General features: G+C 47.5%; 1 protein-coding gene across 2 annotated transcripts; it reads right to left on the bottom strand.

The window, feature by feature from the left end:
* Positions 1-1,889: 1,889 nt before the first annotated feature.
* On the bottom strand, positions 1,890-25,585 carry LOC134007736 (FERM and PDZ domain-containing protein 4-like). 2 transcript variants are annotated; one of them, XM_062447392.1, is made up of 16 exons: positions 25,210-25,585; positions 14,771-14,887; positions 12,698-12,861; positions 11,399-11,501; positions 11,040-11,085; positions 10,847-10,951; positions 10,502-10,609; positions 10,095-10,226; positions 8,935-9,054; positions 8,641-8,777; positions 8,218-8,344; positions 7,907-7,996; positions 7,577-7,759; positions 7,167-7,305; positions 5,964-6,947; positions 1,890-5,676 (listed from the first exon to the last, which is right to left on the bottom strand). In XM_062447392.1, the coding sequence occupies exons 1-16, from the start codon at positions 25,248-25,250 to the stop codon at positions 2,468-2,470; spliced, it is 5,805 nt and encodes a 1,934-aa protein (XP_062303376.1). In that variant the 5' UTR covers positions 25,251-25,585; the 3' UTR covers positions 1,890-2,467. The 2 variants fall into 2 exon arrangements, with proteins under 2 accessions (XP_062303376.1, XP_062303377.1); XM_062447393.1 differs by having other exon boundaries at positions 1,890-5,628.
* Between the last annotated feature and the right edge of the window lie 1,709 nt (positions 25,586-27,294).

Here is a 27,294-nt window from a genome sequence, read left to right as displayed (position 1 = left end):
GTGAATTAACAGAGGTCTGTGTGAGTGCATAAAAAGGGACTTGAGGTATCAGATGACTACAATCTTGCAGAAAAGTCAAGTGAGGAGGGGCTCCAACAAGGACCTAGATAAAAGATTTGACTTTGTTCAAATTGTTTTTCACTTACATTTTCAAAACAACCAAAATGTGTTTTTCCTATCAACCAAGAGAACTATATATTTTTTAGGAGATTCAATTATACACTAAATGTACGAAGTCATATAAACAGGAAAGCAAAAAACAATAATAGCATACAACAGATATTTCCTTTTGACTCCCTTGAGAGCCATGCAGTGTCAGCTAAACACCCTGGTCCTGGAATGTCACAAGAGGACCAAAACATTTAGGTAGGTGTATCACTGTGGTCAACAAACAGTTCATGTCATGAAAAAAATGTTTTGTAGTGACATTGTCACCTTTATTTTCAGGTCCTCCCGTAACCCTGTGGGTATGGCTCACATACCCATCAATCAAGAGGTGATTCTGGCCAATGAAACTAATGCACTTCCGTAAGCAAAAACAGTACTGTCAGAGAATGTACTGTAGCATTGGGCTAAAGTAGTCCAGCAAAAGAAATAACTGCATTTCCTGTTTGGCGAACTTGCCTTCAAAATAAGAGCATAATGATGATTCGGTGGCACAATCCCCATCCATTAGACCACGGTAAAGAGTAAGTAAAAAAATACTTATCTGTCTGGTTATTAGTTCTAAGCTTTAAAATAATAATAACAATAATAAGAAGAAAGGGTCAGATGGTCAAAGTCCATTTAAAAATATGTTTTACAGTATGATACTATATCTATTACACTATCATATATCTATTACATAAATATATATATATATATATATATATATGTAAAATTTAAAATAAGAAAGCAATGCAAACTTGTGGTATTATGTATAAGCACACAATTTTAAGTTAGGAACCCTGACGTACAAAGTTGCGAAATAAATATTACAGTGCTAACAGGAAGTAACCTTCTTAAGATTGCTTGCAATGGTGAAAGTGCCTTGGTTTCATTGACCAGATTCATCCTGTGATTGATGGGTATGTGAGGCCCATTCACTGTGTTACAGAACATTACATTAAATATTTGATATGAATGACATGGCATAATAATGACTTGTAAGTAGACTTCAGTAATACACCTACCTTAATTTTTCTGTCCTCTTGTGTCATTCCAGGACTAGGGTGTGTGGTAGTGTATCTCACACTGAAAGGCTCTCAAGGAAGTCAAAATGAAATTCTAACTATTGCTCGTTGTAATTATATGTTTGTGACTTTGCGCATTCAGTAGATTGAGGTCTCTTATACATTTGATAACCTCTTAGTTGACAGTAAAAACACATGTTGGTTGTTCTTTAATGTAAGTGAAATTAAAAGTAATCAAAGTAACAACTCTTATCGGAGCCCGTCCTCACTTGATCTTTCTGTAAGAATGTAGTCATCTGATACCTCAAGTCCATTTTTATTCACTCACACAGACCTTTGTTAATTCACTGGAGATGCCTTCCCTATCTGACTGATGTCACATGAGATGCATCACGCTGGGAATTAACTTGTGCACTTGTTAGATTGTTGCACATTGAATAGATGAGTTCAGGTACATAAACTCCATTTAGCTGGCATTAAATTGTTTTAGTTGCAATACAAACCATACAACATCTGTGAAACATTTCTGTTAACCAATTGAGAATCCAGATTCAACCATTTATTCAACTGATGTCAACATGAGTAAAGACTGTAGTTAAACACCTTCTGTATCCATATAGGCATTATATGTGCCAACATTGTAACATATTTTGAAACATATTAGATAACTGCCAGTGAACACAATGGAATCAGAGACGTTATATGTAAAACATTTTAATAGGTTGAGGAACGCTGAAAAAAATATTTAGTGGCATTTAATATTGTAGTCAAAGGAACAAATGTATTCTTTTACATAGTGTACATAATAGATAGGGACAACATGGAGTCCAAATCTAAACACATAATTAAATAACTTAAAGATTAAACTGTAAACTGCAAACTGTTTAAATGCTCTTGGATATTGACTTATATTTTAGAATCCTTTTCACTATATACTGTTTTATGCCCTCTCTATTTGTAAAAAAAAAGACAAAAAAAGACACAAAAAACGAAATAAAAATACAGTAAGAGCGTGTCAGTTTGATGCTTGATCAATAGTATTGATCAAACCTCTCAGCGTTTGAACTTACTCTATATCATAAATAACATTTCAAAGAGTAAATAAAGTAGATCAGATGCCTGCCTACTAAATGACCTCTTGAAATGTCTATATTTAGGGAGTGTATGTACATTTTATACATATAGAGTAAGTTATGCACAGGAAGAAGGATGTCGTAGTAATATCACAAAGTTCTGAAACTGGATGGCTTAGCAAATGAGCTCGACACGAATCGATGCATACAGCACAGACGCGTTTACTTGTTAAGCAGCGTTTTGAGGGAGCGGGTGAGCGCGTTGGCTATGGCCGCCATGGTACTGGAGTGACGGACCAGGGCTTTGACACTGTGTTCCCCGGGGGCTCCTATGGCTGCAGCCTCGGCTGCGCGCAGCAGACAGATGTAGTTCATGACCACCTCGTCCACCTTGGCCACCACCTCCCTCTGCTGCTGGGAAGCTGCTGGGCCGAGGCCCCTGACCAGGCACATGCAGGCCTCCGACAGGCAGCACAGCACCTGGAAGCTGCAGGTGACCGCCAGCAGCATGTCCTCGGGGCTTCCGTGGGCCTGGGACATCCTCCGGCACGCACGGCCCAGCTCCTTGGACTCGATGGAGAGCAGCTGCTTGTACTGGGACAGGTCCGAGACCTGGGGCATCTGGATGCCCCGGTCCCCCCTTCCGACGCTGGAGCGCACCAGGGCTATGAGCTCGCTGGCGTCCCGGCGCACCTCTGCGAATCCGGACGGATAGACGTACATGTGGTCCTTGAGGGCATTGATGCGCGCCAGGCGGTCGCTGAAGCTCATGTTGTCGAGGACCTCCCCGTACAGCTGGTCGCCGGCGGCGTCCAGGGCCGAGCCGCCCGGGCCCGGGCCGCAGGGAGACGGCGACTCATCCAGCTCGCCGCGACAGCGCCTGGGCCTCTCCACCTCGACCTCGACCTCGTCCTCCTCCGCCTGGCTCTTTCGCTTGAAGAAGCAGTAGCTAAAGGGTCCGTTGCACCTCCAGGGGCTGGTGTCCAGCTTCTGGGAGGCCTTCAGGTGTTTGGTGTCTTTGTGCAGGGGGAACACCACTGAGGCCCTCCTGCTGTCCCTGGTCCCAGCAGACCAGCAGGTGGTGTGGGAGGCCACGGAGCCCTGGGAGTAGCTCTTAGACAGCCTCTTTCTCGTGGGCCTCCTCTGCAGTTTGGACTCGCCCTGCTGCTGGGATGATATCTGCTGCTGGCTTCCGGTCCGGGATTTGTCAAAGAGAACCTCCACACTCCCAGAGCCGGCGGTCACACTGCTGGAGCTGCGCCTGAGCTCCCTGCCCCGCTGGAGGCTATTGGGGCGGGACTCGCCCTGACGGAAGGCGGGGTTGACGGCCTGGATGTGGTTCTGTCTGTACTGCGCGGTGGACTCCTGCTTTGGCACGATGCAATTTCTGGAGCTCATGTTTGCTTGCATTGGCAGAGGTGGCGGAGGGGGAGGAGGAGGAGGGGGAGGTGGCGGAGGGGCTAGGTTTGCGGTGGCCGCGACGCAGGTTCTAGCCTGCCTAGTAAAAGCCGATGGGTGGTCCCCCGCTCCCAGTGTCGTTCCCAGCGGCTCAGTGCGAGCTACACTAGGGGCGGTAGAGAAACAGAGAGAATCATTAAGAGCCTGCCGGACGGCATGCTTCGTCCTGCAGTCAGACTTTAGCCAGTCCTCTGGGTTGCTGACCTGGGACATGACACTCCGCGCTCTGGGGGGGAGGCGGCTGACGCCCCCCTCGCGGACGCCGTCCCTCTTACACAAGGACAGGAAGCGCTCGGGATCGACGGCCCTCTCTAACTCGCTCTCCATGCCGGAAAAGGAGCTCCTCCTCTCGGCGCTATTGTGCCTCACTTCAAGACTGTTGGTCGGTCTCTGAGCATGCAAGTCAGGACTGTTCTTCAGCTTGGCAGGCAGGGTGGCAGAGTGGTACGGCCGGGGGCTTTTGCTAGCCCGCTGTAGGGCGGCTGTATTGGGATTGGGGTTCCCTAGATTAGGGCTGAGGAAGGGGGAGGACGAGGGGGGCATGCAGGGACATCGGGCAATGGTGTTCCCTTTATTTCTGACCATCTCTATCAGCTGGGGGTTACTGGTAATGAACTTCCTCGAGTCTTTTTTCACCCCCCCGCCTCCCATGCCTGCACTGTGCAACTGGCCCCCTTGGTGCATCTGGCTTACTGTCAGGTAGTTAATCAACTGCCTATACGCTTCGCTCCCCTCCTTTTGGTTTACACCCCTTAAACAGGCTGGCTTGGCATGCAGATCATTGTGAAGGTTACTCCTTCTAGCAGTACCTGTGGTTTCTTTCATCTTGAGGTTCCGGACGGAGTCCTCTCTGCTGGGCTCTGACCCCGGAGGGTGAATGTTGGGCAGCATCTTCCGTAGGAGGGCGGGGTCCGCGTGGGGGTGGAGGTCCCTGCCCTGGGGGTTTTGGCCGGGAATGCCGTGTGGGGCCTTGTCCTCGTAGCTGAGGACCCTGAGGAGGGAGGTGGAGGAGCTGGATAGAGGGTGCTTTCCGTCAGGGACTATGAGGGGGGAGTCGGTGGGGGTGGGACAGGCACTGTGCCCCGGGCTGCAGCCTGCATCCAGAGAGGAACACAGCGAGCTCTGCAGGGAGCCGTGGCCTTCGCTGTGCAGGGTGGAGATTCTCTTGGCCAGGTGGTACTCACACAGCCGGGCCACGCCCTGCCTGGCCTGGGGCTGCTCTCCCGGCAGCTCCGTCTGCCCGGGGTCCCGCTGCTTCCTGGTGGGAGACGGTAAAGGAGGTGCCATCGGGTGCTCCTCCTCGCGTCCCAGAGCCGAGGCGCCGTCGCCACCGGTCGCCTCGCTCAGCTCCGCCGGCTCTCTGCGGTCAGCGGGGGGTGGAGGGCGGGGCAGGCTGCGATGGCCCCTCGGCACACTGTTCGAGCCGAGGCTTTCCGCCATGGAGTTGTCCCGAAGAGGAGGGGGAGGTCTCCTCTGAACGGTCTCACACACGGAAGTGCGCTCCTCGTCAAGGTGGCCGCCGCCCCTGTGGCCCTCTCTCGTGCTGAACGTGTTGAACTTCCCGTTGGAGGAGTCGGACGACTTCCTGGGGCGCTTACCTGCCACGGAGTTGGGCCGTTTGATGGAAGCGGGGTTCAAGCGTGGCTCCGTGCCGTCGGTGCCCACCTGCATGTCCGTTTGGGAGGCGGGTCTAGGAGGCACGGGGGACGACCGTGGCCCTCCGTCCCGGGGTCGAGAGGGACTGTGGGGCTTCTTTTGGGTGGCGCCTGCCGACCTGGGCGAAGTGGGGAAATCGGTCTGCTCCTCGATCAGAGGCTGGTAGCCGTCCCGGGTGGCCATCATCAGCCGCACGGTGGTCTCGTTGAGCTTGTGGAGGGCCGCCTGCTCCGAGGTCTCCGTCATCTCGGAGGAGTTGGTCTCATTGCCTGAGTCAGAAGAAGATTCAGGACTGAAGGCTCGAGATATCAATACACCTACACGTAGCAGAGGAAATATAAAATGAACACTACTGTATATGACTGAAGGGGGCCGTTGAATAATATCCAATTCGAATGAAAGGACAAACATTACAGGCCTGGTGAGTTATTTATTGTAAGTCAAAGAAATCCTGTCCAGGTCCGCTAACAGAGCACAGACTAATGAATACAAACAGAACACAGGTCATTTCTCGATTTTATAGTGAATATATACTGTAGTTCTGTAACCTAGAATATGATATGTGATATGTATATCTAGAGTGTTGGTAATGGGCGCTAAAGACCTGGGTGGCTGGAGGGTCGTGGACGAGGCCTGTCCTCAGACACGGCCAGGGCCTCCAGCGCCTGCAGGGTGTTGACCACGGCGTTGTCCAGCCTCCTCTCCCCGCTGCTCTCCCCGCGGGTGGGCACGGCGTCGATCAGCGACACGGGGATGTCGTCGTTGTCCAGCGTGCTCAGAGGGCGCCCCTCCGGGCTCTCCTCGTCCGAGCTGTCCCTGAAGCCCTGGGGCGGAGCCGCGATGGCCAGGTTTAAGGAGTGGAGCAGGGTGTCGTCGTCCTCCTCGTCGTCCTCGCCCTCCGGCGGAGGGAGCGAGGTCAAGTCGATGATGTCGTCGGTGGAGCCGGAGAGGGCGATGAACGTGGCCTTGCCGGCCGCCGCGGCCCCGCCCCCGGGGGCGTGCCCCTCCCCCCCGGCCGCGGACGAGTCCTCCTCGCAGCTGGCGTCGTCCTCGTCCTCGGCGTCGTCCGTCGTGTCGGCGTAGCACAGGTCGCGGAGCAGCGGCTCCTCCACGCAGTCGGGGGCGCCGATGTTGCTGTAGACCACGTGGGGGCTTCCCGTGTACTGGAAGGCCGCCCCGCCCTGGGTCCTAAAGTCTGTCGAGTTGTTGTTGTGGTGCAAGTACGCGGGCCTGTGCTCCGGCACCTCGGGGCTTTCATCCGTCAGGCGCTCGTAGCCCAGGTTCTGGGGGTTCACAGTGGTCAGCGGAGGGTCGCCGAATATGAAGGAGACCTTGGCGCTGCGGGGGGATTCCTGGGGTTGGTGTCGGGTGGAGGGCGGCAGAGGCGGAGGATGGGGGCTTCTCCTCGCCTCCATGGGGGGAGGCCGCTGGGGGGGGTCGGGGACGTAGGAGATGCTGTTCTCCTGTCCTCCGTTGTCGGAGTAGACTGAGTCTCGGTTGTAGGGCTCCAGTAATTCTGCTTGGGCATTGGGGTCCTCACAGTTACCCAGAGAAGTGCTGTATGGCCACTCCAGTAGTCTGTCCTGGCCTGCGGAGAGATGGACAGGAGAAGGGTTTTTCCGAATCGCTGCCTAATTGGATTATTTTTGCGAGTCTCTTTAAGAAAAGCTTTCTTTTCTTTCCTGTTTACATGATTTAGGATTGAAAGCGAAGTGAAATCAATGCAAAGTCAATTTAGGCTATCTATAAGTTTGGCCACACAAACGTACGCACGCACGGACACACACACACACAATCACACACAAACCTAGGTCGTCTTCCACAGTGCTGTTGCTATGGACCATGTTAAAAATGGAGCGTCGAGAGTCCACTAGGAGGCGGTAGTATCCTGCTGTCAGACAGGCCAGGTTCATGGCATCACTGGACTCCATGATTAATGTGATAGGCTATGGAGAAACAGAACAATATGAAGACGCATCAGCCAATAGGAAAGATTTGTTTGCAGGAATGTATGTATACAAACATACATATTTATTCTAGACCATGACAAGCTTGTCAATTCCTTGCTGGAAGGGTCACAGTCTCACTACTATCGATTTGACCATTCAAAGTATTGCGTGGGTTTATACTGATCTACAGTACAGTTGTGAGGTAAGTTTCAGTCATTTGGGACACATTCCCCTGCCGGCTCTTGAACCCTGTCATGTGTGAACTCACCCGGACATCGAGGACGTGGAGCTCCAGACGAACGTTGGTGTCGTCCTCTGTGAGGATCTCGATGCGGTTGACGTGGCTGAAGTCAGCCAACAGAGCCACCAGGTGTGTCTTGGTGTTTATGACGTGACTGATGCCATACCTGGGCCCCACCAGCAAGGTGACCTCGGTTTGCTTCTCCCCTTGCTGCGCGTGCGTGTGTGTGTGTGTGTGTGCATGTGTGTTTTTACGTGTGTTAAAGGGAGAGAGAGGCATGAAAGAAAACACAACACAAATATGAGTCAAGTGGTACGGCTTGACGACCAGTGACTCAAACCAAGCAAATGCACTCACCAGAAGTATCGATCTGAACTCTCGCCCTCCGTACAGTCTTAGATCACTGAGATACCTCAAGTAGTGCACCTTAGCCTGCAGCGCTGACAACTGTAAGAACCAAGACAAAATACAACACCTCGATGGGAACAATCCCTCGAAATGTTTCTCTGTCTCAACCAAGCTCCTCCAAAGGAGCTTGTGAACCACACCGAGATCGAAACGAGGCTAGCGACAGACTGTTCACCCACGGGTAGTTTTGCCGAATCACCATCGCAAGGGGGGCGCGACACACGAGCCAAGGAGAACAGGAGAAGGATAATGAGCCGTACCTTTTTCCCCGGAGGCACTAGATTCTGGTTGGTTTTGAGGATGTGCGTCAGAGCTTTCTTGATGTTTTTCTCCTTCATGCTGGACCTCACGGCAGGGGGAAGGAAAAGGGCCAGGCCCCACTCTTTCCTGGGAGATGAAAAAGACGACGTTCATGATTAAAATCCCATCTGATATTCCATATCTAAGCTCCCCACAGTCACAATCAGAAAGGTATTTCTTCCTTAAAATACACTTATTCATCACTGGGTTCGGGTTTTCGGGGGAAAATAACTACTTGTGACCAGGAAGGGACCACCACTGGTGAGAAGGCTCAAATCCAAAAACGCGTCCATAGTCATCTACAGTTTGTGTCTTCGAGATACTGGATTACACAATGGTTCCTGTGTGTGCTTTACTGGGGCCGGGGTTTGGGGCACACTCACTGGATGTACTTGAGCGAAACCTTCTGCGTCTGCCGCATCGTCATGGTGAGGATGTACATCTGCAGAGCGGCCAGGCGCAGGGCGGCGTCGTACTTCAGCTCGGAGCCGAAGCGCTCCAGGACCACGTCGTTGCAGCTCTGCGGCGCGCCGTGAGGGACGGTTATTATGACAATGCAGGTGATCCCAAAGGGGTTCAGCAGGACGGGGGGGGGGGTGTAACGTAAGAGGGGATGAGGTCAAAGGTCGTCCCTTGTCCTCTGCGGCAACAGACCACAGAATCAGACACGCGCTCACCTGAACATAGAGGTATTCAAACGCCACGGCGTCTCTCCGTAGCAGATCCACGGGGTCCTTTGGGACGAAGCTGATTCTGAAGAAGCATTTCATCTTATCCGAGCCGGGTCTCTGTGTCACCTGAACGGCGAAGGAGAGGACAGAATAGAGGGGACAAGGACTGAAGGACGAGGAGGACGGATACACCGGGCACGCAGTGAGGTAGAAAATACTGCAGCTATGTGAATGTGCAGTCAATAGACGGTATATTAATGGACACTAACTGGAATTAGGCTATCAAACGCGAGATCCAGTTCACTAGGTATGTAAATCTGGTCCTTTCCCCTGCTATGGCCAAGGCAAGCGAATTGAAGCGATGAGGAAAAGAAAAAATGCAATGGTGCTTGGCCTTTGGGGAACATTGATTCACTCATCCTGTCTGAGAGGAATTATTTCACACGACCAACTTTTTTTGTCAGTAAGTTCTAAAGGCAAAGTTTTCTGAGTAAAAAAAAATACATCTTAACTTAAATTTGCTTTTTTTCTTTCTCTAGAAGTACAGTATATAAAAAAAACATTTCCTGAGAAACATGAATCTGTTACAGCTTGTGTAAGCAGCCTGGCTCAGCAGTGCATGGAGAATATTAAAGGTGTCCTCCTCTGATCTCACACCTTCATTAAAAATGTGGAGAGTCTTCGCCCCTGCTGTGCCGGACCTGATAAACGACACTGTGGTGTGACATGTTCTCCTGAATACTGATCAGGGTGATGTTCTCCATAGCCAAATCTGAGTCTTGAACCATTACAGACGCATAGAAAATGCAATGTGCCAAGGAATACCAGTGTGTGCTCCAATAACGATGGCCACTGTACTGTAGGGCCTGTTTGTCAAAGCTGCCTTTAAGCCAATATGGGCACAAGAGAGACATAAAGACATGAAGATTAACATTTTATTTGTATATTCTATTTGTAGATGCTTTATAGATTAAAAACGACATATATTAAACTGCGATCTACCAACTTGAACCCAAACTAGTTCCTGCATTTTGACGGAGTTTCCGTTGAGATTCCCATCATCATTTCCCAATTGGTTTCGCGTCTTAATCTACAGGGACTGTCCGAATCAAATGTTGCCAGCTGGTCTTGGACGAGCGCATGGTCCTTCCTCCTCGGTCATTTACCTGAGTTAGCATCTCCTGCTCATGCAGGAGTAGCAGCTTGCTCCCCGAGCCTTCCGACCTCTGCTCCAGCATCAGACAGAAGTGCTCGATGCACTTGATGGACAGCTTCTCTTGGAGGGTCATGATGACATCCTGGTACATCAGAAAGTATGGTTATTTTCTGCACACAAGCCACCCATCTGTATGTCCAGATTAAAGACGGCAAATTGTCTTCCTGGTTGCTTTGTTTGCCTTTTTACATTCAGCAATAATTGCGGTGGAGTTTAAATGATATTTCATTTCAAGGTTGGGGCACAACACAATGTATTTTCCTTCTTTCAATTTATGAAACATAATTATGGATGCCTTGGGCACTCTTCTTCTTAAATTCTCCCCCCCCTCCCCCCCAACCTGCACATCAAACGCACCTTGATGGATGTGCTGCTATCGAATCGGAACGACTTGGTCTGCCCGTTCTCTAGGTACACCTTCAGAACGTTTGTCATGAAGAGGAGAGAGTTGTCCTTCACAGAGTTCTGGAGGAGACAGATGCACAGACAAAGTAAAGGATATACCTCACTGTGGTAGAACCAAGCAGTGCTGACAGCTAACAGACTGTTCACCAAGACAGTGTTCATCTCAGTAGTGTAACTGTAAAGTAAAAGTAACTGCAACTCAAGCTAACAAATAAATAATTGACAAAGAAGATGCAGTCATTTGTATGTACACCTGACTTGGATCAGTATTTGTGGTTGGGCTGGCAAAATACTCACTGGGACCTGGCCATTAATGATGACCTCTTCTGCAAAGCGCACTTTGACCGGATTGGACTTCAGCTTGGCTTTTTTGGCTGCACTGATGAACGCTGATTTGGGACTCTGAACAGAGAGATATTGAGGATGGAAACTTAAGCCAACAGATGACCTGAGGATAAATGGTGTCTAATATGAAAATGCAGATACTTACAGGGTACGGCTGGACAACAGTCAACAAAATGGACTCCTTGCAATTCCTGAGGGGAAAAACAATCAATTGAATTAAAATCAAAATGAACAATTTAAAAAAAGAACGGCAGAAATAATTTGATTTGAAGAAACTCAGTAAATGAACTGCTTAAGGCAAAACCAGTCAACACTCAACCTTTAAAAACAATGCGAAAAAGCTTCATTTTATTCCATACGAGCTGTGTAACTTTGTTACTGTTAAACTGTTGTTGTTGCTGTAGTTGCTTGGGGTAGAACAAATTTGAGAAAGAAACGCCTATTCTGACTATAGGTATAGGTATTCTGTCATATTGGCAGACACAGAGAGACAGCCTGGTTTACCTCACGAGGTCGATGACTCGTTCCCTGGGAGCTGAGCTGACAGCCTCATCATTAATCAAGATGATTTCATCCCCTGGTATCAGCTTTCCTTCCGAGGGACCACCTAGATAAATATACGAGCAAACAAGTGTTGGTATTGTTGATGACTTTAGTAATGCATTTATATGGAATAGAACGCATACACTTATGCAGACACTTTATTTTACACTATCGTCTTGGATGAAAACCCCCTTATGCCAAGAATTTCTCAAAGGAACCCCCTATTTATCCCTTTTCCAGGTGTCCACACTCTTTGCACTTTCTCTTTCTCTGAGAGTGAGCAGCACTTGGTTATTAAATCTTTCCACGGCACTGAGGAGCCACAAGACACATGAAGACAGGCATTGTTCCCATCGCCTGGGCCAATTCTGAACGCTCGAATTATTTTATCCCGGGAAGTCTGTTTGCCCGCGATAGTGCAGAGCTGAATGAATAGATGGACGACACTCACTATGGAGTGATGTGGAGAGGGTGTGTGGTACCAATCATCCCCTCACACACATGTACACACACATGTACACACACAGACACTTTACACTGGGTCTGGTGGAAACTAGCCATCTCCTGTTCTTCAGAACACATCATGTAAACTCTATACACCAAGTTCTGTTTCAGGGCCTTGTATGGCGGTGCTTACTCTACATAAAGTGCCTTATGGTCACACATTGAAATACTTTGTTGAATTAATTCAATTAACACTGTGGTTCCAACACATCTGGTTAATAGCCTGATGAAGATTTAGTATAAACCTCTTTCTGCAAAGATATTCTGAACACTACATTTCAGCTTATCTTGGATAAGCTGACGTTATAATTGTTATGTCAAGTATTCATAATTACTGGGGAAGTGCTCCCGGCAAGAATTAATTCTCGGCAGTGGTCCTCATGCATACATTCACTAAGAGGCCAGAGGCATTGGAATATGCACTGCCTCTCTCGTTCATTCCATTATTAGTGTTACATCATACAGTTAATAATCATTGACACGGGCCAATCAACACTGAGTTGAACTGACAATGTAACCAAAACCAGAAACACATCTTTTAAATGACCCCGCGACTACAAACAAAGAAACAAAGAAAGGTGTGAGGTCAACATTTTCATTTCACAGTATTTAATGCTGACATCATACTCATCAGTGCATCTCTCTATTGGAGAGAGCCACTGATACAACACCACGGGTCCGTTCTTCATACGGGATTGTATGTCTTCAGCCGTAAAGCATCATGGGGGATGTAGGCGGAGGGTGGGTCAGACCTACCTGGCGTGACGGAGCGGACCACCACGGGCTTCTCGCTCCCCGCCACAAAGCCGAAGCCCAGGACGGGGTCTCGTCGCATTTCCACCAGGCGGGGGGCGGGGGGCACCAGCTGTAGTCCGTCGAGACGCACCTCCTCCAGAGAGCTGCTCTGGGACACTTGGCTGCTGAAGGGGGATGGGGGGGGGGGGGTACAGTACAGGTTCAGGTACAGGGGTGAGCCTGTTAAGGAGGTTCACGTTGTTGTCCATCAAAAAACATGGACTGTGTTGAATGTTGAATGTGTGTGGATGTAGCCCAGTCTTTTCAAACTGACCGCTCATTTTCTCCAGGATGACAGTGCGTCAAAACAATTAAAACAATGAATTGGACTTGGGGCAGAAGCTCTTGTTTGTCCTCATAATGTTGCTTCACAACATCTTAATTGGTCCTGCCAACCAGATGTGGAAGAGCACTCAATTAGATTCCTTGTTGTTATGCAGTATTTGGGATGCTGAGAGTAAATATTGACCAACAAACCTTTACTCAGCACACACACACTCACATGGACATACACTCGCACGCGTGCACACACACGTGCTCAATAAAAAAAAAGGTGTGGTATCCATTACAGGGCAGATGAAGTCGAGAGAAAAAAAGCCCAGTGTAGCTTTGTTTTTGCGATTCATGTTTTGGCCATGAGATCTTATCTGGTGAACCAGAGGTCAAAGTTCTTAGGCTGGCATCTGTGATCTTGTGGCTTCTGACATCTGCGCCCATCATACACTGTGTCAGAAAAAGGCAGCTTTCCTCTATGTTGTTTCATCACAGAGAGGTTGTTTACTGTTTCTAATGTACAGTACACTTATAGCCCGTCTTCCTGTGTTGAAAAGCCTATGAGGTCAGACATGATACACTGTCCCTCCTGGGGTTAACTCCTTGTCTCTAAGATACACATTCCCTTTCTTGGCTTTGGTCCATTTATTTTTTCAAGTACAACTAATTCTCTCAGGGTTGATCTGCTACAGTACTTTGTCTGAACTGGTGTGAGAATGCATCATTTCCTGCATCAAGCTTAACTACATCGATGGATATAGGACAGGGGGTCAGGGCCAGGGTCAACAGAACACCTGGGTGCACACGCAGGAATGCAGAATCACATGTAGGTAGACACACACACATACACACACACACACACATACATGCTGATGCTCATGATCAGGCAGGCCAAGGTATAGGTACACACACACGCACACAGCGTTTGTGTGGGTGTGCAATTGATCCTATCTCAGAGCCAAATACGTAGGGTTACGAGAACAATCTCTCCTGTTTACCTGTTACAATTTATTCATCTCCTTTCTTGGTTTACAAATCCAGTGTAACTCTATCTACACCTCGGTTTCATCTCGGTGTCAACTCCCATCTGATTTACCCAGGAATCCCAGCATCCTCCAGGAGAACACCAGACATTTAGACAGTATCATATCACCGGTCTGAACTCCTGCACCACTCAACCGTGAGAAGGTGTGCCTGTGGGTGATTCCAATAAATAGCTATTCCAAAAGATAAGACAGTGAAGCAATTGCACACAGCCCTAAAGGAAGGGTGAAGGGGGGGCAAGGCATCATTATTCCACTGTCATACTGTTGATGCAGGGTGTAGGAGAGTTTGACGTGTGTGGAATATCAGACAAAAGCTAAACTAGTCCTAACAATGCTAACGTTGCTGAGAAATCAGACATTGATGCAGCTAATAATTTTTTTAAGCTAAATAAACAAGGACTGGGTCAATGAGACAAATCTGGGACTGTTGAACATTACACTCACGTACAGTACAATAACATGTAGTTAACTGAGCTTGCTGAAGTTGGGTGAAATACACACCTGGCGCACACAGAAACTACCAACAAGTAACAAACCCTTTGCCCCCCCCCCCCCCCCCCCCCGATTACTCAAAAAGCCCGTTTTCTGAGCGCTAACACCTTCAGTTGAGAGGACTAACACACTTGGGGCCCCAGGATAGGTTCAATCAGCGGTCAGTGACATCATGCACGGTATGTAGTGTCCATGGTCTTGATGGAAGGGCTGGAGTGCTTACTGGCTGAAGTAGTCTCGCCCCTCGCGGAGGGAGCCCATGTCCCAGCCGTACGGGGGGCCCTGCAGGGCGCCCCACGTCCCAGAGGGGGGAGGCCAGCCTGCCGATTTGTTCTTGTGGCTAGAGGGGAAAAGCAGAAAGAGTTAGTGGCAGTGCTGTATGACAGCAGAGCTGGTGGATCGATCGGTAAATCAAACACACTCTGCGCAGCTTTAGCTTTTGAGACCATGAGAGATGTCGACAATGAGCATGTTTGGCGTCGAGACTACACCACATCCACAGAGATATCCGTATTCCTGATCCCTCTCTCGGAAGTAAACCTCTTCTTCAGAGAAAGTCCCTAGTGTCGCCAGGGGCCTATTCTGGTGACGGAAAGCCTGGCCGCTGCTCTGTCCGTGGATTTCTCCCCCCTGCCTCCAGCCATGACTCTGCAGCGTGTCGTCCAATTAGTTTGATTTTGAAGAATAGGCGGCGTGCGACGGTGGGGCTTAACAAGATTGGCTTCCGTCTCACAGTGGCTGCTGTTGCGATAGTCCTCCCATGAAATTGTTTAAGGAGTGCAGAGACACAAGACTGTCAGGGCCACCCTGAGACGCTGGCTAAACCGCTTCCCGTCAATTAAATTAGCCACGAAATCGAGGCACAGCATGCTTCAAAGCCCGTGAAATTGGCTATAGCGTTAGTGGCATCATCACTTGGTTAAGACCCACATTGTGTGTGCTTAGCCCTACTTGATCCACATGGTTTACTTTTGGGGAGAGCCCACTACTTCATGCCATGTCATATGTCTGAAGACTGTTTTGAACCCTTGACGAACCCGAGACCCTCTTCTCCATCTCCTCGTTCTGAACCCTCCCACAAGCATGTTTCTTCTGCAGAACCGTCCACTAAGACCAACCCTAATCCTTACAGGAATTACACAACAATACTTGTATCCACATTGAAAAAACACATACCGATGGTAAATGGGCTTAACGCGGTTCGGTGTGTGTGGTTTCGTATGTGTCACCGTAGCTTGCAATTTCACGCCGAATAAAACACATTGCAGTTCATGACTCTCTCACTGTACAGCTGTGGGCTATAAGGTACAGTAAAAACATTGTCTTTGACAGTGACAGTAAACCTGCTTCTACACTGGGATACTTTAAGGGTGGTCATTAAAAGGTTAGGACTCGAATACAATTTTGAGTCACCGGTGAACAGCATATATTGAACCCTGACCCCGGTGGAAGATCTTATAACGGTGCTGAACACGTCTGTCTATGCTTCCGTTTCCACCCTATGTGATGTTGCACCCTTGAACGGGGGATGCATTGTCGAGTTCATCCTCACTCGTGATATGCCTGGCCCCCCTCATTAGCACAATGGATGCCACCACAACCACAAATAAGCCGAACGAGCCTTCACGCATCATCCCCGTCGACTCGACAAAAGACGTTTAACGTACAAACACGTCCTTCCATTCACGGCCTTTGATGCGCGCGGCTCGCGGGAAGGCAGACGGCACGCTCGCGTGCCGGCGTGCGGCCCGCCGTGCCGAGGGGGGCTTTGGTACTGAACTGCAGCGCCGTGGCCGATCCAGAGCGAAGCCTCGCACTCCTTTATCTCCTAATCCTCCTCATCACAGTGAAAACAAATCCACACTGTGTGCGCGGAGTAAGAGGATTTGGTGGGAGGGAGTGTATGAGAAATGCCAACCGCTCCACTCCAGAGCTGGTGTCACACAGCAGTGAGCTCCCGTAGGCAGGTGGAGGGGGAGAGGGGGTGGGGGGTGAAGGGTGGGGGGAGTGAGGTTGGGTTTGGGGGGGTGGGTGGGAGGGAGGGTTCCTCAAAAACCCTTCTCCCTAAGACGCAAAAACAAAGGTGCCAAACTCTCAGAAATGTCTCCTGGCTGTCTGTCTGTCTCTGTCTGTTGATGAAGTGTAGACTGGTTTGGAGTCATCGTTCTCATCATTCTTATGACCATGATCCTGAGCGTCAGTCTCCCTGTCACAAGCACAAAGCTCCTGTTTAAGGGCTGTCCTAGCTCTGGCTAGAAGAACATTGAGTTACAAAGTCCCCCAATCAACATGCACTTTTGCTTAAAAACAGGGAAGTGTATTGAATAAAAAATGTTTATTTCAAATGCTTTCAAAAGTATAGATTGTGTTTTTCTTGTGACCAAAATGGCAAAATCACCTCACTCACTGAATCAATGATTCTTATTCAGCTCAAAAGGGTACAGAACAGCGGTACGAAATACTGCTGTTCACTGTGGCTGCTTTCTGACTGAAGTGTTTTCAGAAACAACAGATGCACATTTATACAAAGACTACAGTAGTTCATGTATATCTATGCAAAAACAATTGACATGAAAGTCATGTTATCTTTAACCTTGGTTCACTCTGGGTGAAAGTATACAGTATGTTTGTGGTTATACCTTCAAAGCCTTTACTTACAAAAAGAAATGACAAAAACTTTCCAACAAAACTTTAGAGTGCTTTAAACTGACATCTTCACATAGTGTGTGTGTGAGAGAGGGTTAAGATTTTAGTGAGCACTGTTCGGTGTAGCAATAAAAGACCAACCATGCAGAGAAAAAGATAATTTAGAAATAAGTTTGTCACTGACATTCTCATTAATCACCCAAACATTTCGAAAGCTATCTTGGTTGAGTTAAAAAAGAGTTATGTAGGGACAGAGCCTACCCAAAAGTGCCTCCTCGTTCCCTGAGAGGTCCCTATCCTTGTCTTGTCTTACGATGAAAAAGTGTCACCACCACCAGCTAGCCGTCCGTGGGATGTGAATCCACTTGAGTAGAGGATGCCTTCGAAATTAATAATTAAGATGCAAACATAATTCTCACAGAACGGTGAGGAATAAAATGTACAGTCGTTGAACAATGACATATTTAATGGATGGAATGAAAAAAGAGAACAATTGCACCTTTGTTTTAACTTCCTGAAATCACGACAGTCAGCTCTAGCTTTAAAGGATCGTACTGATACCACCAAGCCAATGGCAAAATGTGTTTGGGCTAACGAACAGACACCAGTCCATCTCCTATCCTCTCATATCACTGTGCTTGGGCAAGCGTGGTTAAAAAGACCTGAGGGAGAGACCCCTCAAAGCGAGACTATCTGACCTGGAGCTCTCTTTCTCTTTGCCCGACCACTACCCAGACCTCGAAACAGACCCATTCAGTCTGAACAAAAGCTAAGAGCTTTTCCAAGATGCTCTAGCCTGCATGAGCACAATGCTAAACAGAGATACAATATCTCCCTTCTATCTCTCTCCTCTCACACTCTAAAGAACAACTGGGCTAATTCGGCCTTCTGCCAGGTTGAAGAGTATACAACCCATGCCGTGTAGTTTACTTGCGTCTGAAGTTAACTCCTCTTTCCATTCACCCAAATAGAATCTCAGGAGGCTAAAACAAAGGTGCAATTATTCTTTTTTTTCATTCCATCCATTACATTTGTCATTGTTCAATGACTGCACATTTTATTCCGTTCCGTGAGAATTATGTTTGCATCTCAATTATTAATTTCGAAGGCATCCTCTACTCAAGTGGATTCGCATCCCACGGACGGCTCAGTCCATCCAGGAACACTTAGCGAAGTGGTGCGTCCTTAGTGGACAAGAAGAAATACAGTTCCCAGGAGCCAAAGGAGATGACCAAGTCCATATAAATTATAGAAATGGCACCAAAGTCATGGTTTCCATATTGGAGTGAAAGCAGGGTGTCACTGCTACACTGTAGACAACTGAAGCCATCTGTCAGCTGTCAGACCTGCTTCACCACAACATCCCCGATGTGACGGTTATAGATCGGAAGGTTGATGGTCCCAGATCTGACCTCCACACAGCTATACATTTCAGAAGCCCATAGAAATTGTATCCTTATGGGTCAACGGTACGTTGCTATTACTGACGGTATGATGGCATTAACCACCATGGTGGAGTGAACACAAATCTATCAAGGTTAAGGAGTTTCGAAAGGATTCAGGGACAATCTGTTCTCTTACGGTCATCAATTCTTGCCATTGAAAATGTGCTGATGTCTCCCTTGATGTAAGGTCCATAACAGGGGGACATAATTTGACTCCCTCCACAAGGCTGTGGGCCAGCCCTACAGCCCCATGGTCTTTGCATGAATGAAACAAGAATACTTAATGTTGTTAAAAGTTGCCCCCAAAGTGCTTGCTATTTATACATCACGCTTCGGAGAAGACAACATGCTTCGGCTCTTACACGGCTAACAGATTTATGTAACCCCGTTCATAAGCGCTGAACATTTTGTCCACCGAGGATGTAGCTACATCCGGAAACTGGTGATGCTGAGGACTGACTTTGCAGGCAGCCATGGAATAGCTGAGTGTCTTCGCAAACGTGAAGATTGAATCGATTCCATTGTTCAGAGTTTTGCTCCAAGTTTTGGCAGGGTTACAGTTCAGTCATTAGGTTGAACGAAATGCCTACTCAGGTTTCTCCTCATCTGCACTCGGTAGCGCTAACCCTGCCGGTCCAATGGACAGCGCCCATCAGCACTTCAGTACCTGAGCGTGAGGTTTTACTGTGCAACCAGACCAAGATCCAGCCCAGGGGGTCAACTATTAAGATCAAGTATGTCCGCAGTGGGTCAGGAATGGTAACTTGAGCACACTTAGAGCAGCTTACATCCTACCCATTGTCTCTCTCCATTTCCTTCTTCCTTTTCTCCTCCTCTACCTTTTCTCTCTCTTCTCGGGCTACTCCTGGGCAGTCCAGGACTCCATTTGGACAGGAGGTGCAGCAGTGTGCTCTTATCTTGATTACATTTCAGCCCTGTCTTTGCAATGGGCCCCGGATGATATACGCAAGCCAGGGAAATGAAGAGTCTTTTGATATTCAGTGGTTTGTACCGTCTGTTGAAGCCATCAATCACCCATGTCAAGGCTCATTCCCTGAGTGATACCAGGACATTCTTTCTCCATTTCACGGCAGTTTACTTTCCCATTACCAAGTATGTACATGGAATCTCATGAATACTTTGAAACCATCACTGGATTTGGTTCTCCATCATTCCTTACACAAATGGACAGAAGATATTTTTATTTAAACTTCCCGGAATATGGGGAAAAACACCATCTGTACAAAAAATATAGAAAAAGGCTCCTGTCCATCTATCCACATGATCTAAGACAGCGGTACTCCTCCCGCATGTATTATTTGACTCTGTAGCACACCTCATCTCTTCTCATAGGGTTTGGAAGAAGCACCAGTCACAGGAGAGAACAGGAGAGTTCTAAACGAAGAGCTGTCTCCCCTTCTGTCCTGCCACTTCAGTTCATTGTTTAGTGAAGCCACAGGGAAGAGGGAGGAAGAGCGAGAGGGAGGGAGAGAGCAGAGAGAAGGGCAGAGACAGAGACAGGGATAGAGAGAAATAGAGAGAGAGACAGAGAGAGATAGAGAGAGAGAGAGAAAGAGAGAGAAAGAGAGAGAGAGAGAGTGCGAGAGAGAGAAAGAGAGAGAAAGAGACAGAGAGAAAGAGAGAGAAAGAGACAGAGAGAAAGAGGGGGGCTCAGCGTCTACTCTGCAGATCCCTCTGCTCCAGGGATGTGGAGCCCAGGGGGGTGGGGGGGGTGGAGGTGGGGGGGTGGGGGGGTGGGGCCTGTGAGACTGTGGGGTGGAGGCGCCGGGCGGGGGATGTTTTAACTGTATGACATGGTCTGGCAGGCAGCCCACAGTCCAACCCTCCGCAGTGGAACAGTACAGTACGTCCCAGTCAGGCAGACGGGCAGAGACCATTGGTATTCCAGCTGTGTGTGTGTGTGTGTCATAGGGTACCAGTCCACCTTTCAACAGGAAATGTCATCTCTGATCCTCCGTCTATCAAAGCAGGTGCAGAAGAGGGATATGGAAGTCCCATTCTGCCCCTTTAATTCATTATGGAACCTAATATCTGTCTCAGCAGTGTGTGTGCGTGTGTGTCTGTGTGTGTGTATATGTGTGTGACTGTATTACAAGGGGAAAGGGTGGGGTGTGTGATCAATCAACCTTTCAGCATCAGTCAATAGATTGAGCCAATCAAAGCCCAAACACAGGAACGAAAACATTCGGATTGGTGGAAAGAAATGGTCTGGCGTTGCATATGTGCATGTGCACAAAACGTCCGAAAGCAAACAGTGATCGATGTGCAGATTGCCCTTTCCTAGGTGTGCCCTTGAACACAGAGTAATATGTTGTTGTTGTGGTGGTGGTGTGTGTGTGTGTGTGTGTGTGTGTGTGTGTGTGTGTGTGTGTGTGTGTGTGTGTGTGGCAGGGAGGGGGGGGGGGGCACTCTATAAGCAAGAGCTTATTAGGTGCAAATCAGAGACCATGTGACCACAGTATTATTTATTTAGCTAGTTTTACATTCACTCTCAACTAGTTTGAGAATAGATTACTGTACGCTGACGACATTGCTACACAACCTGATATTTTGCCAAAAGGTTTGGCACACATGCATAGCATCTCAACAAAAAAGCGACTCAAAATGTGGATACATTTTAATGTCCCTGCCCCGTCTGATAGAAAGACACAAAAGGGATATTTCAAATACAGAGGATTTGTGATCATTTCCATCATTTTAATTGTTGGAGAATATTTCATTCCAACTAGGTCTCACTTTGTCCTTGTCGTGTGAATTTTCACACTGTGATTCTGACACCCAGATTTGAATGACCAGACGGGAGTCAGGTTGCTGAGTGGTTAGGGAATCGGGCTAGTAATCTGAAGGTTGCCAGTTCGATTCCCGGCCGTGCAAAATGACGTGTCCTTGGGCAAGGCACTTCACCCTACTTGTCTCGGGGAGAATGTCCCTGTACTTACTGTAAGTTGCTCTGGATAAGAGCGTCTGATAAATGACTAAATGTAAATAGTGAATACAACTAAATGGACATGATCTGTTAAGAATATCCCTATTGTTCAAATGGAGTTTATACATAGGAAAGGGCACTTTGATTAAAATCAATTCAGTAAAAAGTAATTCAGTAAATTTAGTCATGAGATAAATTACATCTCAACATGGAACATCCTGGGTTGCCAGATTCTTCAATAACATCGCCCTAAATAGGAGTTGAATACAATGTCTCCGAAAACTATCTGTATATGTGTAAAGTGTGTGTGTGTGTGATTGAGATCCATCTGATAGGAACAGCTTGGCTGTTCTGTGGGGATGTGGCAGAGAGCATCCTGTCTCGCTCGGCACATGTCGCGGTGGAGATAAATAAATGTGACTGTAAAATCTACATTTGCTAAACACTGGAGCACCAATCCCACGGCTATAAATACACCCCGGGACAAGCATAGCTAAATACACTCTAAATGAGATTACAGGGGACGATAATCAGTAATACTGAAAAACATGGAGTTGGTGTGTTGTTCCATAGCAGTATTTCAGTTCTTGAATGGCATAAATGGTATATAGCATTTTCAGTCATTAATCAAGTCACTTCTCGCCTAACCACCAGGTTTTGCAAAAAGCATAGATGTTTCTATCATCCTCTCCATTCGAAGTGGAAGAATACAGATCCAGGGGTTTGTTGAGCCTGCTTGACATGTGCCAAAAGGCTTTCAGGGGTCTTGATCTGTGCTGGCATTCACAGGCCCCACAAGCTCTACACATGCCTTCACAAACCCAAGTGTTGAGTGGGACTATCTAGAGCATAACAAATTCTTTGCGTGAAACAGCTTCAGCTAGCCAGGCTCAGCAGCCCATGGGGACCAGGGATCTTAAAACACGGCGTGGGATCTAAACAGCGACATGAGATGATTTTTTTTCGATAAAGTGATATTGATGTTCAATATGGTTCTTGAAAAGGGTCTTATTTATTAATCCTATTTCAGTCAACCACTCAAAGGCACTTTCTATGTATATTGTAAATAATGAAATATTTGGGGTTAGGCTACGTGTGTTTGGTAAATATAACTACAAACTAACAAAAGCTAACGCACAGCAAATACCGAGAGAGACAAATACGTTTTTTTATCAGATGTGAAGAAATGTATTGAGTATCTTTTCATTTTGAGTTTCACCCACAGCTAGTTTGCTGTAAGTGTTGGGTGTATTCAGGCTGACTACACCAGATTGTCTGGCAGTATTTCACCTCCAAACAAAGGACATGCGTGGAGCCACCGTTGTGTACCGCTGCCTTAATCAGTATGTAAGAAGGAGCAGGTCCCTCTCTCTCTCTCTGAAAGCTAATTTATTTTTCCAGCAGTGATACGGAAGCCAGAATATCAATTGAAAACTGATTTCTTTTTTTCTTTGGTTATTTTTTTCCCTTTTGATGCGTTTGCAACTGATTGATATGATGGTTTGGTAAATTGTGGTTTGGGGGCAATTGCAAACTGAAGACTGTATCATTAAATAACGATAAAAACTTGTTCTGTCCCCAGTCGTGTTTGTCTCATAGCCACAGCATCTGGTAAGAGGCTTAATCTTCTGTGCAGGTGACTTCTGCCACGATGATTCTGCCCTAGGCTGAGAAGCAGTGTGATTGCTTTAGAGCACAGTGGGTCATCTAACCAACATACACAGACAGGCTTCCTCCGTGTAGCCATATCTATAAACCTGAAAAAATGATAACCTCCTATTAAACTGATAACTTTGTTAATAACAGCTCAGAAGGCCTTTCCCGAAGCGGGAAAGGCCTTCTAGGGTCACATTTTAGTAGTATTTCATTCTGTCATGAATGAAATGAATACAGTAGTTAGACTCTACTGGTAGTGAAATTAGTAACTACAAATATAATTTCACATCTGAAACATAAACTCGATTATAATCGGCCATCGCTAACAGTCATCTTTTCCATAATGTGGATTGAGATTGCCTGGTGACCACCAGTTCCATAAATCTTCCAATCCTCTATTCTGTAATACAAGGCCTTCCTTTACTTGCACTCTGCTCAGTTTTGTCTCCTCCTTTTGTGTTGTCCTCGCCCTGCTCCTGCTAACAAACACACAGAGATGTGCAGTGATTTCATCCTCTGAACGAAGCGGGCCATGTGTGCAGCGGTGATCACAGACCAAATCCCTTAGGAGGATTAACGCGACTCAAATCAAGAAAATCGTGCAACTTTAAGGGTTGCATGGAGAGAAGCTGCCTGCCCACGGGCGAATTGGTTTTCCCCACCTCCCTCCCTCCCCACCTCCCTCCCCACCTCCCTCCGCTCACTGAGCCCAAACGTGTGCTACTGCCGTGTTTGGAGGAGTGTCACTGGAAAGAACATGTCAATGAAATAAAAAAAAAACCTGAAGAGAAAATGAAGTTTAAGAATGTCCCTCTCTGATGCTTGGCTAATGGAACAATGGAATCCACAACTTAAGTCTCATAAAACACTTGACAGTAAGTCTCTACGAAAATGGATCCTTTTGATTATTTCCCCAATTCCCGATCCATACAAAGACTATGGTGACATTGTTGAAAAACCACAGTTGATACTTTTTCAGAGCCCAGTGTAAAAACGTTGGCATCCAGTTCCACAGCCACAGAGTTTACCGACAGTCAGTGAAAGAGAAAGTGTTCGATACGAGCGGGGAGCTCATTCTGAAGCAGTGCCAACCAATGACAGCCATCACCACACACACACAAGCTGCGTAATCCCCCCCCCCAAAAAAAAAAAATCCCTAGAAGTAACTCAATAGATCCCTTGCTTGTGTTAACTGGAGGTGATGACAGCATCACCATCATCCCACTTCACCCAGGCAGAGATTCACCCATCTGTGCTGCAGTATGCAGTGAGGTTTAAAAGATTTGTTTTCCATCCTTGTTTGGTGGGTTTAGTGTTGAGACCCCAGTCGAGTGAGAGATCATCCGAACGTATGTGTGTTTGTTTGTGTGTGCGTATGCTTGTGTGTGTGTGTGTGTGTGATATCTGGCAGGGTGAAGGGGTTGCCCTGGGCTTTGGGGTGACTGGAGTGTGAAGTCACACTGATCAGGGATTCCAGTGCACTGAGCACTTCATTATTACAGCAGCCTTCTTAGGAAACCTATGCCTCTGAAAGCTCTGGTCATAGCCTCTGTTCCAAGTCTATTCTCATTACTTGTAGGCTTTGTCTCACACCTCTCTCTCTCTCTCTCTCTCTCTCTGTCTCTCACTCTCTCTCTTTCTCGGTCTCTGCCTTGCTTGAATATTTTCTTTCTGTCATTTTCCTCTCCTTTCCTTCTCAGGCCATGTAATTTTATTATCAGTTTTCAGTTTCAACCTTTCAACCTACTATCTAAATGAAAACATTTGCACTCTCGCTTCGGCACACTTTCACAGATCTCTTCCTCCAAACTTTTTGGGGATCAGGCTCAGAGCCACGGTCCATAAGTACTTAGTCACTGTGCAGTCCGCCACACTTAGTAGGATAAACAGACTGGATAATCATTGCTTACACACTCCTGGCTTCCATGCTGACACAACTCCCGTTCCAGCACACACACACACACTTACCCTGACAGCTTTGCCATCTTCCCGAAACCAAACACGTCCATACGCTCCAGCTACTGTGTGCCTGAAAGTGACACACTCCAGGTCTGCAATCCAATCCACATTTGAATCCAAGAGGGAGAAACGCAAATTCACACAAGCTCCTTGGCAAGGACTTGCCAACACGGGTCACATCAACAAAGTCATTCGGACAAACCAACGCTCCTTGATTGGTGCCAACAAGGACCAAAAAACACCTATTCCTGCCCTCCCAGCGCGACAGCGATGCCCTTGAGAGGGTTTTTGGCCAGTGAGGGAGTCCCACCCTGCCTGGCTAGCCTGTCCGGGCTGCCCCTCTGTCGCCCTGGCCGTGTCGGGCAGCGTCAAGCCCCCTCAGAATGGTCTCCATCGCACTGGAGCTGGGAGATGTGCCGGGGGTCTGAGCGGTGCAGAATAAAGGAGCCAGCGAGGAGGGGAAGAGGAAGGGGGGAGGGGGGAGGAGGGAAAGAGGGCGATGGAGGAGGGACGCAAAACACGGCAGATGAAGGATGCTCCCAGCGCTCGCTCGTCCGTTCTCAGAGGAGAGGAGCCGTCCATCCACATCCCCGGGAGGACGGAGAGAGAGAGAGAGAGAGAGAGAGAGAGAGAGAGAGAGAGAGAGAGAGAGAGAGAGAGAGAGAGAGAGAGATGGAGAGAGGAGAAAGAGAGCAGAGAGAGAGAGAGAGGGAGAGAGAGAGAGAGAGAGGGAGAGAGAGAGAGAGAGATGGAGAGAGACAGAGAGGAGAAAGAGAGCAGAGAGAGATATATGGAAAAGGGGGAGGGGTGCTGAATGAGGAGTGTGAAAAATGTATATGTGTACAGTATGTACATATGTATAAATATATACAGTGTGTATAGTATATACTGTATATATCCTGCATATGTGTATATATATATATATATATATATATATATAGAGAGAGAGAGAGAGAGAGAGAGAGAGAGAGAGAGAGAGAGAAAGAGAGATTGAGATGGAGAGGGGGAGGGGCGCTGCACTGGTCAAAGAGGTAGGAGAAGAGAGAGATGGCGAGAGAGAAAGAGGGAGAGAGAGGTGGGAGAGCAGAGGAGTGCTGACTCTGCAGAAGCAGGATGGGCTGCTGGAGGGAGCAGGACCCTGTCTCTCAGGTTTATTTGTGCTGCTAAGTGAGCCGCAGCAACCAGACACATAAAGGCGAGTTTACACACAGAGGACAGCGAGCATTCCCTCCCATCTTTTACTACTAACTACACACTGTACTGATACTTCATCTCCATGCCATAAATAATGGTATAGTGTTACGACCGTGACCTGGCATTTTACTGCCGAAAAACAAAAACACACACGCGCGCGCGCACACATCTGACAGACTGCATGAGTAGCTACGTGAGCACACATAATCATTTACCCCTGACCCGTGGGAGCCTTGTGGGCTAACCTTGCAGATGGCTATCCTCAACAAGATGCTTCCCCTTCTGTGAGGAGCGCCACAGGGGCCAAGGAGAACCACAGTCATGTCAGTGTCGACGCAGTTTAATCGAAACGCAAAGCAGCGTTAAACTCGTTTCTGTACCATTTAATGCAATTCAACCCAACACTATTTGCGGTTCTGTTCTGCTCTGATTGCCGCTGTTATTTGTCGTTGTGATGGGTTTTATTTTCTTGTATGTTCATATTGTAGTTTTTTTTTTCCCGAATTACTGCATGTTGATATTTTCTTTAGTAGTTACCGGAACAATTGCTTGGGAAAAGGTTTGTTATCTGTCTAGATTGTGTCCGTTACATAAACGGTTCATTTCCCCAGCTGTCAAATCTTATCTCCCCAGTGCAAAAAGAAACCTAGTTTTGGGGGCCAAAAACTAGCTGAATAAGATGGAAAACAAAAACCTTATTTGCCAAGGGAAGGACAATATGATCTGGAACTTAGAACTCAGATCAACCACATGTCTACACTACATGGAACTATGTGACACTAAGGTAAATATGTTGTACTAAACACTATTTCCAAGGTGGAGGTTTAAGTCATTTTTGTTGAATGATTTGAAGTGAAATTATTAGTGAGAGTTGCAGTATCAATAACCCTATGGCTAGAG

This window comes from Osmerus eperlanus, chromosome 21, assembly GCF_963692335.1.
Source record: "Osmerus eperlanus chromosome 21, fOsmEpe2.1, whole genome shotgun sequence".
Taxonomy (NCBI): Eukaryota; Metazoa; Chordata; class Actinopteri; order Osmeriformes; family Osmeridae; genus Osmerus; species Osmerus eperlanus.
This window is presented reverse-complemented; position numbering and strand designations above follow the sequence as displayed.